We start from the raw sequence: 15,290 nt of genomic DNA, 5'->3' as shown, positions 1-15,290 counted from the left end.
TCTTTGCTGTGACTGTGTCAACCAGCAGCTGTTGATCAGCTCCCAACAATGCCTCCTAGTGGCGGCCTGGTGATTCACATTCTCTTCACCTGGGCAAGCATCTGAGCTTCCTGGGCCAGCCTCACAAGGTGCTGGGATACAGAGAGGATCAGGCCCCCCCACACCTAGTCTGGGGTAGGAAGGGCGACCCAGCTGCCAGAGCCAGAGCATCACTGTATTCCATTTGCCTCGGGACTCCAAATCCAGGCCCATCCAGAACTCTGCAGTGGGGAACCACTCAAAGAGGCGGGGGGGGGGGCGGCGGGGGGCAGGGAGAATCCAGATAGAGCTCCTTATATCTGTGTCTGTCTCCATAGAATGTCTCCCATTTTCTTGTTCCTCTTCTTACCTTCTCAGTGGGGCCTCTCTTCTCACCAGAGGCTCTCTGCCTCTGCCCCCCAGAGCCACTTGTCTCTCCAGGATCCCTTCTTCATCTCAGTCCCATCAGTGGTGTCAAGTGTACTCCCTCCTGCCACTCTGCACCTGGAGCTCAGATTGGGGGAAATGGTTTCAGAAGTGGCTCTATGAGCAGAGGAGGGCAAACTTAGGACCACTGAGTCTAATAGAAAGAAGCAGGCTGGGCACCAGTCATCCCAGCACCTAAACACAATGCCAAGCACACATCAGCCCCCAATAAAGGTTTGTAGAAGCAAACAGACCTTACACCTATGATGGGCAATATTTTTACCCTGGACAAGTGAAGCTGTGTGGGCAATGTGAAGAATTTAGATTAAATGTGAAAAAATCATCCTGCCTGGGGGGTGAGGATGGACCCAAACAAGAAGGGAAACTCTCTCTCCTAAGAAGTGTTTAGATCCCATCTAAGGGGCATCAGTCTGAGAAGGCAGAGAGGTAGAGGGCATGGGCAGGGTGGGCTCAGCCTCTCCCTGCCTCCCTCCTGCTGGGGGACTCCTGACCTTCCCTTCCCACAGAGCAGGTCTCAGCAGGAACACCTCCCAGTGAGGGCCTCTCTCCAGCACAAACTTGTCTCTGGGCAAAACGGAAACACTCTGAAGGAGGCATTTAGCAAAGCCCTCTTAGTATCTGGGATTTCCCTGTCACCTCCTTCCCTTCCGTTTGCTCCAGTACACACACACACACACACACGCACACACACACACACAGCAAGCCCAGGGTTCCCAGACCCTGCGTAGCCCCTCCCCGCCCCCGTCTCCCTTCCATCAGCAGTCTCCCTCCTTCCCCCTGCACAGATTGCATCCTGACAAGCCAGCAATCATCCTACAGCAGCACAGTGAGACGCCGTGGCTGGGCTGGGCCAGCAAGTATCAGGATTACATTCAGGCTGACTGGCAGCAGTAAGAAGAAACTGTCATCAGAGTAACAAAATATTCAGCCTGGAGTTCCCAGGGCAACTCCTCTTCCTCTTACCTCCTAAAAATGACTGAGGGTTGTGTTGTGCATCATCTGGTGAAATAATACCAGAGAATTAAAAACTGCTGATGGTGTCAGCTCATCCCAGAACAGGGGTTACGCTTGACTGGTCCCAATTACCCCCACCCCACCCAGCCTGGTCAGGGTTGAGGAAAGCTGAACCCAGATGTGGGACAGCCCAGGAATGGCTGATGGGGTAATGAATGACTGCTGGAGCGGGAAGGGGGTGCGGTGCTGAGCAGGAACAGGGATGACTGCTTAGAAGTGAAGGGAAGGTTATGCAAGAAAGAGGAGAGGCAGAAGGAAAAGAGGGAAGGAGGGAGGGAGGGAGGAAAGACAGCAGGGGAAAATGGATGACAATAACCACACAGTGTACACCAAACACCTTCACATTTAATCCTCATGGTACTGGGGAGTAGGAACCACTTCATTCTACAGATGAAGAAATCTCCCCCAGGTCACTCGTATACCATGGAGGGAGAGTGTTTGTTGACTAGCAGTGCACAGTGACAATAAAAAGTGGATCAACTTTTAGTTGGTTATATTATTGTTTTTAAGTTCTCTACAGACAAGCACCCCTTATTGCCTCCTCTCCAGAGCAAAACCCTGCCACCACCTTGCCCTCGGTGCACACTGTCTAAGGTCACACTGCTGGCAGGAGGCAACACTGGGCCTAAACCCAGTCCATCTAATTCCAAGGCCTGGATCAAGTCTTCAGTCCTGGGCCTGGCACGCTGGCTGGTGTTCTCTATGCCATCCCTTCAGCTCACCTCTCCCTGTCACCTCAACAGGGGTCCCCTGGTCCCCTCCCCAGTCTCCTGCATCCCCTTGCTTCAACTCAGAGGAGGTGGATGCCCTCTCCTCAAAGTGCCAGCCTCAAGCTCCAAGAGGCCAGAGCTGGAGGACAAACTGGGTTAGTTCACCTGCGAGTACTTGCATTTCTGCACCACCAAATGCCTAAGTTCCTCTTCTTTTTACACCCTGTTCCTATTTCCCCTTCCCTCCCCCCTCCACCTTTAATCTTTGTGGTGTCTTATTCATTCAACAAAGCTACAAAACATGCTTACCATGTACCCCATCCTGCTGAGGAGTGGAAACACAGAAGAGAGCAAAATATGTAGCAATGCCTGCCTCTTGCTTTATTCCAGCAAAGGGTGACCGTCTCTGAGCCAGCAAATCCATGCAGGAGAGGACCGCAGTGGTGAGAAGTGCTGGGGGAAAGGGCACAGGGAGGGGAGACAGGCAGTACATGGAGGAGGGGTTTTTATTTTTTTTGTTTGTTTGTTTTTTTTGGGGGGTTGTATTTTTTCTGAAGCTGGAAATGGGGAGAGACAGTCAGACAGACTCCCTCATGCGCCCGACAGGGATCCACCAGCACGCCCACCAGGGGGCGATGCTCTGCCCCTCCGGGGCGTCGCTCTGCCACAACCAGAGCCACTCTAGCGCCTGGGGCAGAGGCCAAGGAGCCATCCCCAGCGCCCGGGCCATCTTTGCTCCAATGGAGCCTTGGCTGCGGGAGGGGAAGAGAGAGACAGAGAGGAAGGAGAGGGGGTGGAGAAGCAAATGGGCGCTTCTCCTATGTGCCCTGGCTGGGAATCGAACCCGGGTCCCCCACACGCCAGGCCGACGCTCTACCGCTGAGCCAACCAGCCAGGGCCGAGGAGGGGTTTTTAATAGGGGTTGGCCTATGATCAAAGACCTGGAAGAGTTGGAGTGTGGAGTGCAGAAGGGAAGCTCAGGATAAAGATATGCCTTGGGCAGTCATTAGTAGATAGATAGTATTTGAAATCATCAAGTTGTATGATCTCACCAAGGGGATGAGTATAGATAAAGATGAGAAAGTATACAAGGGCAGAGTCCAAGAGGCTGCAGTGTTAGAGGCTGGCACCATGAAGAGGAACTGGCTGAGAAGACTGAAAAGAAGCAGCCAGTAATAGGGCAAGAAAATCAAGAGAGTGTGGTGTCTGGAAAGCAAAAAGAAGAAAGTGTTTCAAGGAAAAAGGAATGATCACTTATGTCAAATACTGCTAATGAGTCAAGTTAAATGAGAGCTGAGAACAGAGCACTGAATTTAGCAGCATAGGGGCCACTAATAATCTTTACAAGATGTATTCCTTTATCATTGTTTTTCTGCTCCTTCTCCTATTAGACACCTGATAACTGGGTCTATGAAAAACAACAGAGAGACTTGATAAAGAATATCTACCAAAAAACCTAAAGCTCACATCATGCTTGATGATGAGAAAATTGAAGCTTTTCTACTAAAATTGGGAATAAGGCAAAGATATTCCTTCTCATCACTGCTTTTCAACATCATATTGAAGTTGTGGCAATTTCAATAAGGCAAGAAAGGGAAATAAAAGGTATAGAGAGTGGGAAGGAAGAAAGAAAGGAGCTCCAGTCAGAAGCACACATCCCCTTCCAAGTAGAATCCCAAGCATCGCAAAAGATCCCGGTGTCCCATTAAGCATAGGTGTCCCCAGGCACAGGACAGGTAAAACAAACCATGTTATCTGCTAAAATACAAAAGGAAAATGCCTGCTTCTGAATCCTGAAATATCTGCAATATTGATAACAATGATAACAATATTTAGTCTTAGAATTTTTCATCTTCTATTTAATGCTTATTGCTTTATGTCTATCTTAACCAAAGATTCATCAATAATTAAGAAACCTGCACAGACAGAGCTATAGATGAGCCCTCATCTGAATTGGAGTGGGGGGCTCAAAATCTTGTGCTTAACTTTCCACACAGATAAATGGCCAAATTATTGGTATGTTTTAGCTTCAAATTATGCATCAAAAGTATTGACTGGTGGAACTCCTCAAGGTTAATCTCCCCCACCACCATGAAGGCAGAGGCTGTCTTTTCTGTCTCTGTTCTTGTAGTACCAAGCACACGGACTGGGACACAGTATGCATCTGATAATTGTTGAATGAATTAATTAATTAATCTCCTTTGAGTGTCTCAAGTTAGGCCTGTGTCTACTCTAACCCAGATAAGCTTTACTAAAGATTGGACTCCTGTGTAAACAGCCAAATCAGATCAAAGAGGATAGATAAAGCACTGCAAACAATTTTTGGACAATTTACTCCATTATACAGAAATGCAATAAACTGTATTCTCACTGTACATTTCTTATTAGGAGCTCTGAAGAGCCTCTCTCTCTTCTGTACACCCCATCTCTTTAGTGGGGTATGTCTATATAGATTCATCCCTTGTGAGCCTCTTGCTATAGCTATCACCATCCTAACTTTCTGGTGGTTAGCCACTGTTACAGTGAAAAAGTCTATTGGATTTATGACCAGAGCAAATGAATGTCCCCTAATAGCAATTGTGGTGGAGTTGTGGGGAAAAAAATAGGACCATAATGTTTATGTGTTATGCGTTTTTAATGTTTATAAGTTTGATGTTAAGCACTAATCCTAAGGAGAACAGGTGTGTCTGTGATCAGCTCATTGTCAGGGAGGTTATAGGCATGAAGAGTTTCTGCTAACTACCCAAGCTCATAAATGCCTCCAAATGGCTTTTTTCACTTTTATGAGGCCAATCTTCAGATCCCCATACACATAAAAAGGGTGAGAGGGATCCACTAGCCTTAGAGGGACTCCCAGCTCCAGCCTGCCCGCACTCTGCAACTGCTGCTTTGCTTTCACCCAGGAAGCCACCATGTCTTGCCGCTCCTACCGAGTTAGCTCTAGTCGCCGTGTGGGCAACTTCAGCTCTTGCTCAGCAGTGGCTCCTCAGAACCTGAACCGCTTCCGGGCCAGCTCTGTCTCCTGCAGGAGTGGGTCCAGCTTCCAAGGCCTTGGTGGCTTTGGTAGTCGGAGCGTCGTCACCTATGGATCATGCTCACCCCGGGTAGCAGCTGTAGGCCTTCGTCCTATCTCCTGTGGACTTGGCTTTGGTGCTGGCGGTGGAATGGCCCTTGGCTATGGTGATGGATGTGGTGCGGGTGTCGGCTTTGGGGCAGGCAGTGGTGTTGGGCTGGGGTTTGGAACCAGGAGTTGCCTTGGCTATGGCTTTGGTGGCCCTGGCTTTGGCTACAGAGTTGGAGGAGTTGGAGTCCCAGCACCCCCATCTATCACAGCAGTGACTGTTAACCAGAGCCTGCTGACCCCTCTCAACTTGGAGATTGACCCCAACGCCCAGAGGGTGAAGAGGGATGAGAAGGAGCAAATCAAAACCCTCAACAACAAATTTGCCTCCTTCATCGACAAGGTACTCAATCTCTGGGTCTGGGGTGATGAGAGCTAAAATACACTGGGGTGTTATTTCCCTTAAAAATATGGCCCTGGCCTGGGGCATCGCTCAGATCCTTCAGGTGTGACCCAAAGGCATTGTAGTATGGTTTCTGGGCACTCTGCCATGGAGTGAGGACAAGCCTGAGGAGCATTGCTGGTGGGATAGACTGACACAGAGGTTGTATGTGCTGGAGTAAAGAGATCCAGCCACATCTGAGGGCATCAGTACAAACTGAGACCTATGACCCAGCCACTTAGAACTACCTCTCAAACAGGCTGGAGACATTAGGATTTTGGCCAGGTGCTGGCTATTAGAAGTTTTAAACATTTTGTCCTTTGAGTCTCTCGTGCTCTCTCTGAAGTTTCCATAGTTCCTGAGGCTGGGTGGCCACATCTGTCCAGATTTAGAACATTAGAGAGTGGAGTTGAGTTATTTTTGCACAAAACAAAGAATCTGTACATCCATGTGGGGTATCCGGGTTCAGCCTAGTTGCCTAAATTGAAGGAATAGTGGGGGAACCACTATGAGTAGTCATTGATCTTCAGACTGATGAGAGGAACAGTGATATGGAACTGATATCCCACAAACGATGTCTCCATGGAGTGGGAATGCTCTGATTGTATCTGAGATTGGAAACTCACTTCTGCAAGCTTCAGTTTCCTCATCTAAAATGAGGGGTTGGAGCAGATGATCTCTGAGATCTCCTCTGGCTCTGTAAGTCTCAGCTGACAGGATATGTGGGTTGGTGGGTATGACCTGTGACTAGTGAATTCCTACCTCCCAATGCCATATCCCACCCCAAATATATTTTATTTTGCTCCTCATTTCCTGCCAGGGATGGCTGACATCAGTTTTTAGATTTAGACGAACCCCAGCTCAAGCAGAATCAATCTAACTTCCCGATGAACTGGGGAAGTTTTCTCAGAGGGCAGAAGGAGAAATGGTCCTGAGTGTTTTGGTTCAAAAGCCTCTATTTGTAACTAAAACTGGCTGAACACAGGAGGGAGTTGCAGCCCTGATCTTCCAGATTCTACTGAAGGAAAGGAGAAATGAAAGCCAACAGAGGAGAAAGCAATATCACCACCATGTTGAGAGTCATTTCTGGCCCTCTGAAGAACTGGTGGACATGTAGGTGACTCTGTCAGGCACTTCAATTGCCCCTTCTGTGCCCCTGTGGATTTAGGTGCGATTCCTGGAACAGCAGAATAAGCTTCTAGAGACCAAGTGGAACTTCCTCCAAGAGCAGAAATGTGCCAGGGGCAACCTGGAGCCCCTCTTCGAGAACTACATCACCAACCTGCGGAGGCAGCTGGATGTATCCAACAGCGACCGGGCCCGTCTGGAGGCTGAGAGAAACAACATGCAGGATGTCCTGGAGGGTTTCAAGAAGAAGTAAGTGGCATCTGGATTCCACTGACTAAGGACTGACATGGGTTGGTATCTAGAGCGGCCCCCAAGCTCAGATGAGAGCAGCTGGAAGAACCAGGGTTGAATGCTGGGTTCAATACCCATCCTGGAAACAGAGGTGGGGACAGTGATACATAAGGGAGCAGGCCCTCTGTGGGCCTAGAGGAAAAAGAAGATTTGAAATTGGGCATGGTTTTTTTCTTAATCCTGACTGTGGGATTGGGTGAGTTAGCCTCCCCCCCCCAAAAAAAAAATAAATGAGCCCTCTGGTTTTGAGAACAGTGCTCAGGTTCAGCAGCAAAGTGAGTCCTACTTCCTCTATGGTCGTGTGCAATGATCTTAAATCTTTTTTAACAGACGAGCATAAAAATGAACCAGATTTTCATATCCCACTTCATATTTGAGAAAGTAAGAGAGATTTGGAGAAACCGAGAGCTACTAGCTCATGCAAGGTCTTAAAGAAGGGACAGAGTGGCTGAGAGCACGTAGATGGCAACAGGACACTGTGCTCCTGGGCAGAACAGGAGAGGTCTTAAGAGGCTCACTAGGGAGCAAGAAATCATTGGCTCTCAGCTCAGAATGAGAACTCACCCTCTTAATTTTTATCATCCAGGTATGAAGAGGAGGTGGGATTACGGGCCAATGCTGAGAATGAATTTGTGGCTCTGAAGAAGGTAAGGGAGAGCAATGGGTCCTGGCAAACTTCTTCTCTGGACAGCAAATGTTCTCAAGACCCCACCACCCCCAGGAAATTACCCAGACAGCCCTGTGACATGGCACCCTTAAGGTCACAATAGGTTCCCATCAGAGTTCTAACTTGGTCTCAGATCATTTAAAATCAATTAGATTATTTCTATGTCCTTTTAAGAATCTTAGATTATCCAGATTCTCTTGCCTCTAACTAAGCATCAAAAAAGTTCTAGAAGAGTTTTTATGTGGCCGTAGAAGAAAAGTAATAGTCACTAAGCCACATTTCTACCCAGTGACTTTACCATCCTTCTCACAGCCTGTCCTGGCCCTGTGAGGACAGGTCTGATCTTCCTACCCATCTCCAGACTCTGCCATGGTGAAGAGGGTAAACAGTGCACAAGTAATGAACATCTTATCCTTCTCTCTTTTATGCAGGATGTGGATACAACTTTCTTAAATAAATCTGATCTAGAAGCCAACGTGGACACCCTAGCTCAGGAAATTGAATTCCTGAAAAACTTATACATGGAGGTAAGGGCTCATCCCCTCTGAGTCATATGAGATCAGTGATTAGCCTGGACTCCCTGGGGAGTTCATCAGGACTGGAATATTTCCTAACAGTTGTTGTCATAGATCTTTCTTCCCACTTAAACCTGTATCCTCTATGAGTCAATGTACCTGCCAGTGGAGAAGGCAAGGCAAGCAGGCTTCTTGGCAGCCTGACTCATGTCTCTAAATGAACTCCCTGGGTCTATGACCCAACCTCTCCATGGCCAATCCGAAGATTGGGGTCTAGGAATGTCACTTCCTAACTATTGACCAGAAGACGCTGGAAATTGATTTGTTAGGAGATCTAAAAAAACAAACAAACTATGTTTGACCTAATTAGCCAAATGAACTAGCTCTCTTTTGCTTCCTAAGTGGTCTGTTTGGTCTGGTATAGACTCAGCCAGAGCCGAATGTCTGGTTCTGAGTAGAAATGCTAAAGAGCCCTCACCTTGCAGGTCAGTTCATGCTCTCTGGTTCTACTAAGGACTTGGGTTATAAAAATTCCTAGACTGCCATGTTCTCAAGTGTTGTCAGCTCACAATAATCCATGAATGGCACAGCCACTCTGTGGATAGAGTTTAAGCCTTAGCATAATTCTCACTCCTCTTCACCTAAAACCAAGGCCCTATGGCCTTACTATTCACCTGAGCAAGATGGGGTGTTAAAGGTAGGTCTCCGAGTACATAACAAGAGTTGAAAGTCAAATGGAAATGGTTCTCGGTCATGTCTTTTTCTTTGCCCTTGGTTTGGACAGCCTGTTCCATTGCTTTGCTCTGAACAAATAAGTAATGCTCTCTGCTCCTGACACTGCATCCTGGGGACCCTGAGGTGGCATCCCAGTCACTAATGAGACTCTGAGTCTATCTGTCTTACTGATCTTCCAACACAGGAAATACAGTTGTTGCAGTCACACATCTCAGAGACCTCAGTCATTGTGAAGATGGACAATAGCCGGGACCTAGACTTGGATGGAATCATTGCTGAAATCAAGGCCCAGTATGAAGAGGTGGCCAGGCGCAGTAGGGCTGATGCGGAGGCTTGGTACCAGACCAAGGTGGGCAGAGGCAGGCTGGGGAAGGGTAGAGGCAGCTCTGGGGTAAGACTTGTGTACAATGAAGTAGGCTGAGATCCCTAACTCAGCTGAAGTTGTGGTCTTGACCCAGCCTTTGAGCCCTCAGAATATCCCCTCTTCCCCACCCCTTCCAGTATGAGGAGATGCAGGTGACAGCTGGCCAGCACTGTGACAACCTACGCAACACACGGAACACGATCAGTGAGCTGACCCGCCTGATCCAGAGGCTGAAGACAGAGATTGAGCACGCCAAGGCTCAGGTGGGTAAAGAAAAATAGAGAAATCCCTGGAGGGAGAAGGAAAAGGACTCTAAGATTTGAGGTGCCCCAACTCTGATGAGATAGGGGAGACCACCAGGACCCAAAATTGAACCAATGGAAGGATTAGTCCAGGAAGACTTTACTGGAAAAAAAAAATGTGGAAGGGAAGGTGAGTTTCCCATGTAGAAGGTCTGGGATGACTTGGAGGAGCAGGTAAAGCAGAAAGACTAGCTTTACTCTCTGGACCCCATGGCTCTTGGAGCAAACAGACATCAGGAAGTACAAAGTCAGTTGGAATGGAAACTGAAAAATAGCAATGCTTCACCCATGGTGACATCAAACTTCAGGATCACAGTCCCTAAGAAAGTAGCCACGTAGGCTCCATCACAGGCTTAGCACCAGGCTGTGTCCCCACTAACAGGGAGCTATGTTTCCTTTTTCCTCTTTTCTGCATTTTTCTGAAGCTGGAAACGTGGAGAGAGTCAGACAGACTTCCGCATGCGCCCGACCGGGATCCACCCGGCACGCCCACCAGGGGGCGATGCTCTGCCCCTCCGAGGCCTTGCTCTCTTGTGACCAGAGCCACTCTGGTGCCTGGGGCAGAGGCCAAGGAGCCATCCCCAGCGCCCGGGCCATCTTTGCTCCAGTGGAGCCTCGGCTGGGCTGCAGGAGGGGAAGAGAGAGACAGAAAGGAAGGAGAGGGGGCAGGGTGGAGAAGCAGATGGGCGCTTCTCCTGTGTGCCCTGACCAGGAATTGAACCCGGGACCTCTGCACGCCAGGCCGACACTCTACCACTGAGCCAACCGGCCAGGGCCTAACAGGGAGCTATGTTTCTAGCCCCATCTGGGGATCCCCTCATTGCTGCCAAAACCCACCTGCAAACTGCCTCCCCTGCAGCGGGCCAAGGTGGAGGCTGCAGTGGCTGAGGCGGAGCAGCAGGGCGAGGCGGCCCTCAAGGATGCCAAATGCAAACTGGCAGATCTGGAAGGCGCCCTGCAACAGGCCAAGCAGGACATGGCCCGGCAGCTGCGCGAGTACCAGGAGCTGATGAATGTCAAGCTGGGCCTGGACATCGAGATCGCCACCTACAGGCGCCTGCTGGAGGGCGAGGAGATCCGGTGAGTGCTCTCAGAGCAGCAAGAGGGAATGAGGTCAGACTTGGGCATCCGGACTAAGTCGAGAGAGGGACTGGGTGAATTGCTGCAATAAGCAATCTCTAGAAGTAAGAGAGCCTTTTCTGCACACACCTTGGTGGAGGATTAGAAGATGACTAAATCTGTGCCTCCGAAAGCAAGTCTGTAGGTAGGCTGTACCAGGAACATAGGGATTTGGTTAGCTTGCTAAATAGTTTTAGAGGAGGATTTAGGAACATGTCATTTTTAAAAGCTCTCTGAATGCTTGTACAGCCAAGGGTGAAAACCTGGTCCACTGGTCTACTCAGCCAAGAAAGCCCTGCTGAGAGCAAGCAGGTTTTCAGGGAACAACACTACTTGTTGACTGACTTACTTCTTTCTTTCTCCAGGCTCTGTGAAGGTGTTGGACCAGTAAACATATGTAAGAAACTTAAGTTTTTTCCTCTTCACATTTTTCTCCTGAGGCCCTTCAAATTTCCTTTAAACTCAAGCCCATATTAGGGTCAGGAGCCCATGCTTGGGCTGGCCAGGAAAGTCAGGGGAGCAGGGACCATCTGGCCCTGGACTGGGAGCATCCCTTTAGCAGAGGTCTAAGATCTCCCCAGAGCCTGCCTTCCACAGGGTAAGTAATCACTAAGGTTTGCAGGACCTCCTAAGTGGAGCGGGTCCCAGAAGAACGACAGCCCTTTTGTTTTGAGTGGCCTTGTCCTTTAGGAACAAAAGCCAGGGGAGAAACGGAAGGCCTAGGGAGTTTTCTACCCCCCTGATGGCAGGGGATGGGGCAAGGCTGAACGGAAGTCCCTCTGCTGCTGCAGCTGCTGCCGCCAAAGTATTGGTTGTATTCAAAGCAGGCAGGGCACCATGCTTGGCACTGCCGGGTGGGGACACGAAGGTGAGCCCCAGCCCCTGCCCTCTAGAATTACAAGCTTCTTGAGGAGATGAGTCCTATACACTGTTAGCCTGCTCCTCAAAGGAACCGGGTGGGGAGCGGAGGCACTGGCAACTCCCTTTCACTCGCTCAGGAAAAAAATACGTGATTTGCCAGAAGTAACATAGTCAGTAGCACAACCAGAATTCAAACCCAGATTTCTGACTCCGAAAGCACAAAAATACACAGGTGTGTGGTAGAACTGAGTGCTAAACTGGATAGGTCAGATAGAGCTGCAAATGCTTGGAGGACAGTGCCTGCCTAGGGAAGCAGGCATCGAGGAACAGCTCTCTGCAGGAGGTCAGGCTTGAGCAGAGGTCAGAAAGAATTCTGATAAGAGGAAAGGCAAGGGCGGTGGGGATCACAGATGAAAGCTATCTAAGCAAGCTGTAGTCAGATTAGGGTCCTGGGAGCACGGAGGTGTGCCCAGTGGAAACCAGAGGGCTACAGAGCAGGGCCATCAGTGGGTCAGAAGAGGACTGACAAGTTCTTGGACAAGTAATTGGAGGGGCAATGTGGGGACCACCAAGGGGCAGGATATAATCAGAAGACAGAAGCCTCATGGCTTTGTAAAAGCTGCTGCTTCAACTATCAGTATAATGTGGCTCACTACCTTCTCAACAATACCCAGCCAAACTTTGGCCATTTATAAATGAGAACCAACCTATGGCTATATGCAAATATCTGGGGAACTGGCTGAATCCTTCCATTTTACTCTGAATGTTTGACTCTAGTAGAAGCCTTTGAGTCATCCTGACAAGAGAACAAAACCGTGGGTATTGACTGTAAACAACAGGGACCACTCTCACCCAGCCCACTCCCCTGATGCCACCAGCCCTGCCCTCCCACCCTGCAGTGGAGAGCATGAAGGACACGGCAGCCTTGCTGACGATTTCTTCTTCCTGCAGCCGTGAGCAGCTCCCGCGGCGGCATGGTGTGCGGGCCTGAGCCCCTGGCCCCCAGCTCCACCCTCTCGCACGGCAGAGTCACCTTCTCCAGTGGCAATATCCACTCTGGCGGCATCTGTGGATCCAGCCTGGGTGGGGCCCGGGTTGCCATGTGCAGTGGAGACCCACTGAGCACAGGCCCCCGGGGAGGCTCCATGCTCCTGGGGGAGGCCTGTGCCCCCAGTGTGCCCTGCCTGCTGCCCACCGAGGGTGGCTTCAGCAGCTGTAGTGGAGGCCGCAGCAGCCGTGGTTCCAGCGTTCGCTTCATGTCCACCACCACCACCTCCCGCCGAACCAAGTATTGAGAGCCTGGTGCCAGCTAACCACTGCCCAGAGAAGAACCATCTCATTGTATCCTGCTTCTGTCCCCAAGGCGCCTGGACTCTGTGCTGGAGGGACTACCCTTCAGCCCAGGAAGTGACACAGCTCTGTCTGGTCTTCATCCTCTGGGGGCCATTTTCGCCACCTAGACACTCCATCCGCAGCCCCATCCAGACTGGTTTCTCTCTGATTTCCAATTTCCTTCCCTTGGATCACTCCTCAGCATACAGCTGAACAGCCTCAAAAAAGTATGGATTTAATACAATTATAAAAATCTACCTGGGGAGAAGAGGAACAGTCCAAACCAAAAAGAATGCATGGGCACCGTGGCCAGCCTAGCTTTGGATTGATGTGGAGAACAGAAGTTGACTGTCCACATTACAGGTGTCCTTGGCCCACCATCCTTGCTTCCTTCCTCTTACTCTCCCTGGCAGAAGAAATTTATTTCCTTCTTTCCCTGAACCAGAAAGATCCACAGTCCGTGATGGCCTAGGGGATCTCTTAGTCCCCGAGATGGTTCTTCTCTTAGGGGCACATGTTCTGGCTGCTTCTTTTCCTGGGTTATTGGTTAACTCTATGGCGTGTGAGCTCATGCAGTGGGTTGGGTATTCACAGAGAGGTGGGCTCTGCTATACCCCACACAGCTGTTGGTGGTGTGAAGGAGGCCCAGCCGCATCCACTGCAAAAGGGCTTATGTCTGCAAGTTCCAGGGAGGCGTGGGGTGGGTAAGGTACCTATTTGTACTGCTCTTTGTGTTCCTGGGTTTTCAATAAACTTGCCAAGCTACCATCACTGGGACTCTGGCCTCTCCTTCTGGATCATGCTGGAGTGGAGGAAGTTGCCTCCTAGACTCCATCCTGGGGACATGCTAAAGGCAGAGGCTGGTACCTTGGGCGCAGGGTAGGTGCTGAACAAAGAGGGCTTAGGCCTCTCTCTGGAGGAGCTCACAGTTCAACATAAGAGAGAAGACATAAAGCAAAGTCTCTGAAAACAAGCGCCCACTTCTCTCCAGGCCTTGCCCTGCAAGCCCTAGGTGTGCTTATCCTGACCAAGGTGAACCCTTCCATCTGTTCCTTGGATCCCACCCCACACCCAGTCCCTCTGGGATCACTACAGGAGCCTCCTGATTTTTCTGTCCCCATTCGTATCCTCATCCAACTCATTTGCCATGAAACTACTACTACAGAGGCCTTGCTCACATAGAAAACTGATGATGCTTATAGCCCTAAATAGCTCCCCATTGCCTTCCAAACAAAATAGCTCAAACTTCTTAACATGGCGTATAAACCTGAGTGATCTTCTCACACACCCTGTGCATCCCCCTTCCCCATGTACTCCACTTTCAGTCTATTCTCCTTTATCTGTTCATTCAACACTTGATAAGTGCTTACTACATGCCTGGCCTGATGCTTCGGAAATGATAGTGAACAGGACTTAGTCCTTATCCTCAAAGAGTTTATAGTCTGCTTCCTAGATAGACAGGCAAACAAGCAATCGTGACTCAATATGCTAATTGCTGTGTTAAAGGTAGAATCAGCCTGCAGTGGCGCAGTGGATAGAGCATCAGACTGGGATGCAGAGGATCCAGGTTCAAAACCCCGAGGTCACCAGCTTGAGCCCAGGCTCATCCAGCTTGAGCACAGGCTCCCTAGCTTAAGTGTAGGGTCACCAGCTTGAGCGTGGGATCATAGACATGACCCTCCCATGGCTGGCTTGAGCCCAAAGGTCACTGGCTTGAAGCCCTAGGTCACTGGCCTGAGCTGGCTTGAGCAAGGGGTCACTCACTCTGCTGTAGCCCCTTGGGTCAAGGCACATATGAAAAAGCAATTAATGAACAACTAAGGTACCACAAAGAAAAATTGATGCTTCTCATCTCTCTCCCTTCCTGTCTGTCTGTCTCTATCTGTTCCTCTCTCTGACTCTCTGTCTCTGTCAAAAAAAAAAAAAAAAAAAAAGTAGAATCAGTGCCCCAGTGCACAGAGGAGAGGCTCATCCCAGATTTAGGGCATTGTTAACTGCTTCCTGGTGATGTGGTGCCTCAGCAGAGAGATGTGAAGAATGATAAGTTAGTCAAACTAAGAAGTAAAAAGTGTCCCAAGCAGAGGCAACAGCATGTGTAAAACCAAGAGGTTCAAAAGAGCATGCCCATTTTGGGGGTCTGCCTGAGTGTGAGTATGACTATAGCACAGATGGAGGCAGAAGTCAGCCAAGGTGCAGCTGTGACCAGCACCCTGGACAGAGTCCCATTAGGACACGTATCTCACAACAGGTAGTGTGTGCCATGCTGCCTCACCTCAAGAGTCGT

The 15,290-nt window shown here is 49.6% G+C and overlaps 1 protein-coding gene across 1 annotated transcript; it reads left to right on the top strand.

Annotated features, from left to right (window-relative positions):
• The first annotated feature begins 5,015 nt into the window (after positions 1 to 5,015).
• Positions 5,016 to 13,771, top strand: KRT84 (keratin 84). The gene is made up of 9 exons (XM_066265577.1): positions 5,016 to 5,653; positions 6,861 to 7,069; positions 7,698 to 7,758; positions 8,210 to 8,305; positions 9,213 to 9,377; positions 9,530 to 9,655; positions 10,554 to 10,774; positions 11,179 to 11,210; positions 12,626 to 13,771. Exons 1-9 carry the CDS (start codon positions 5,102 to 5,104, stop codon positions 12,967 to 12,969), a joined length of 1,806 nt encoding a protein of 601 aa, XP_066121674.1. The 5' UTR covers positions 5,016 to 5,101; the 3' UTR covers positions 12,970 to 13,771.
• Positions 13,772 to 15,290: the final 1,519 nt, after the last annotated feature.

The sequence above is a fragment of the Saccopteryx bilineata genome, chromosome 1 (genome assembly GCF_036850765.1).
Source record: "Saccopteryx bilineata isolate mSacBil1 chromosome 1, mSacBil1_pri_phased_curated, whole genome shotgun sequence".
NCBI lineage: Eukaryota > Metazoa > Chordata > Mammalia > Chiroptera > Emballonuridae > Saccopteryx > Saccopteryx bilineata.
This window is presented reverse-complemented; position numbering and strand designations above follow the sequence as displayed.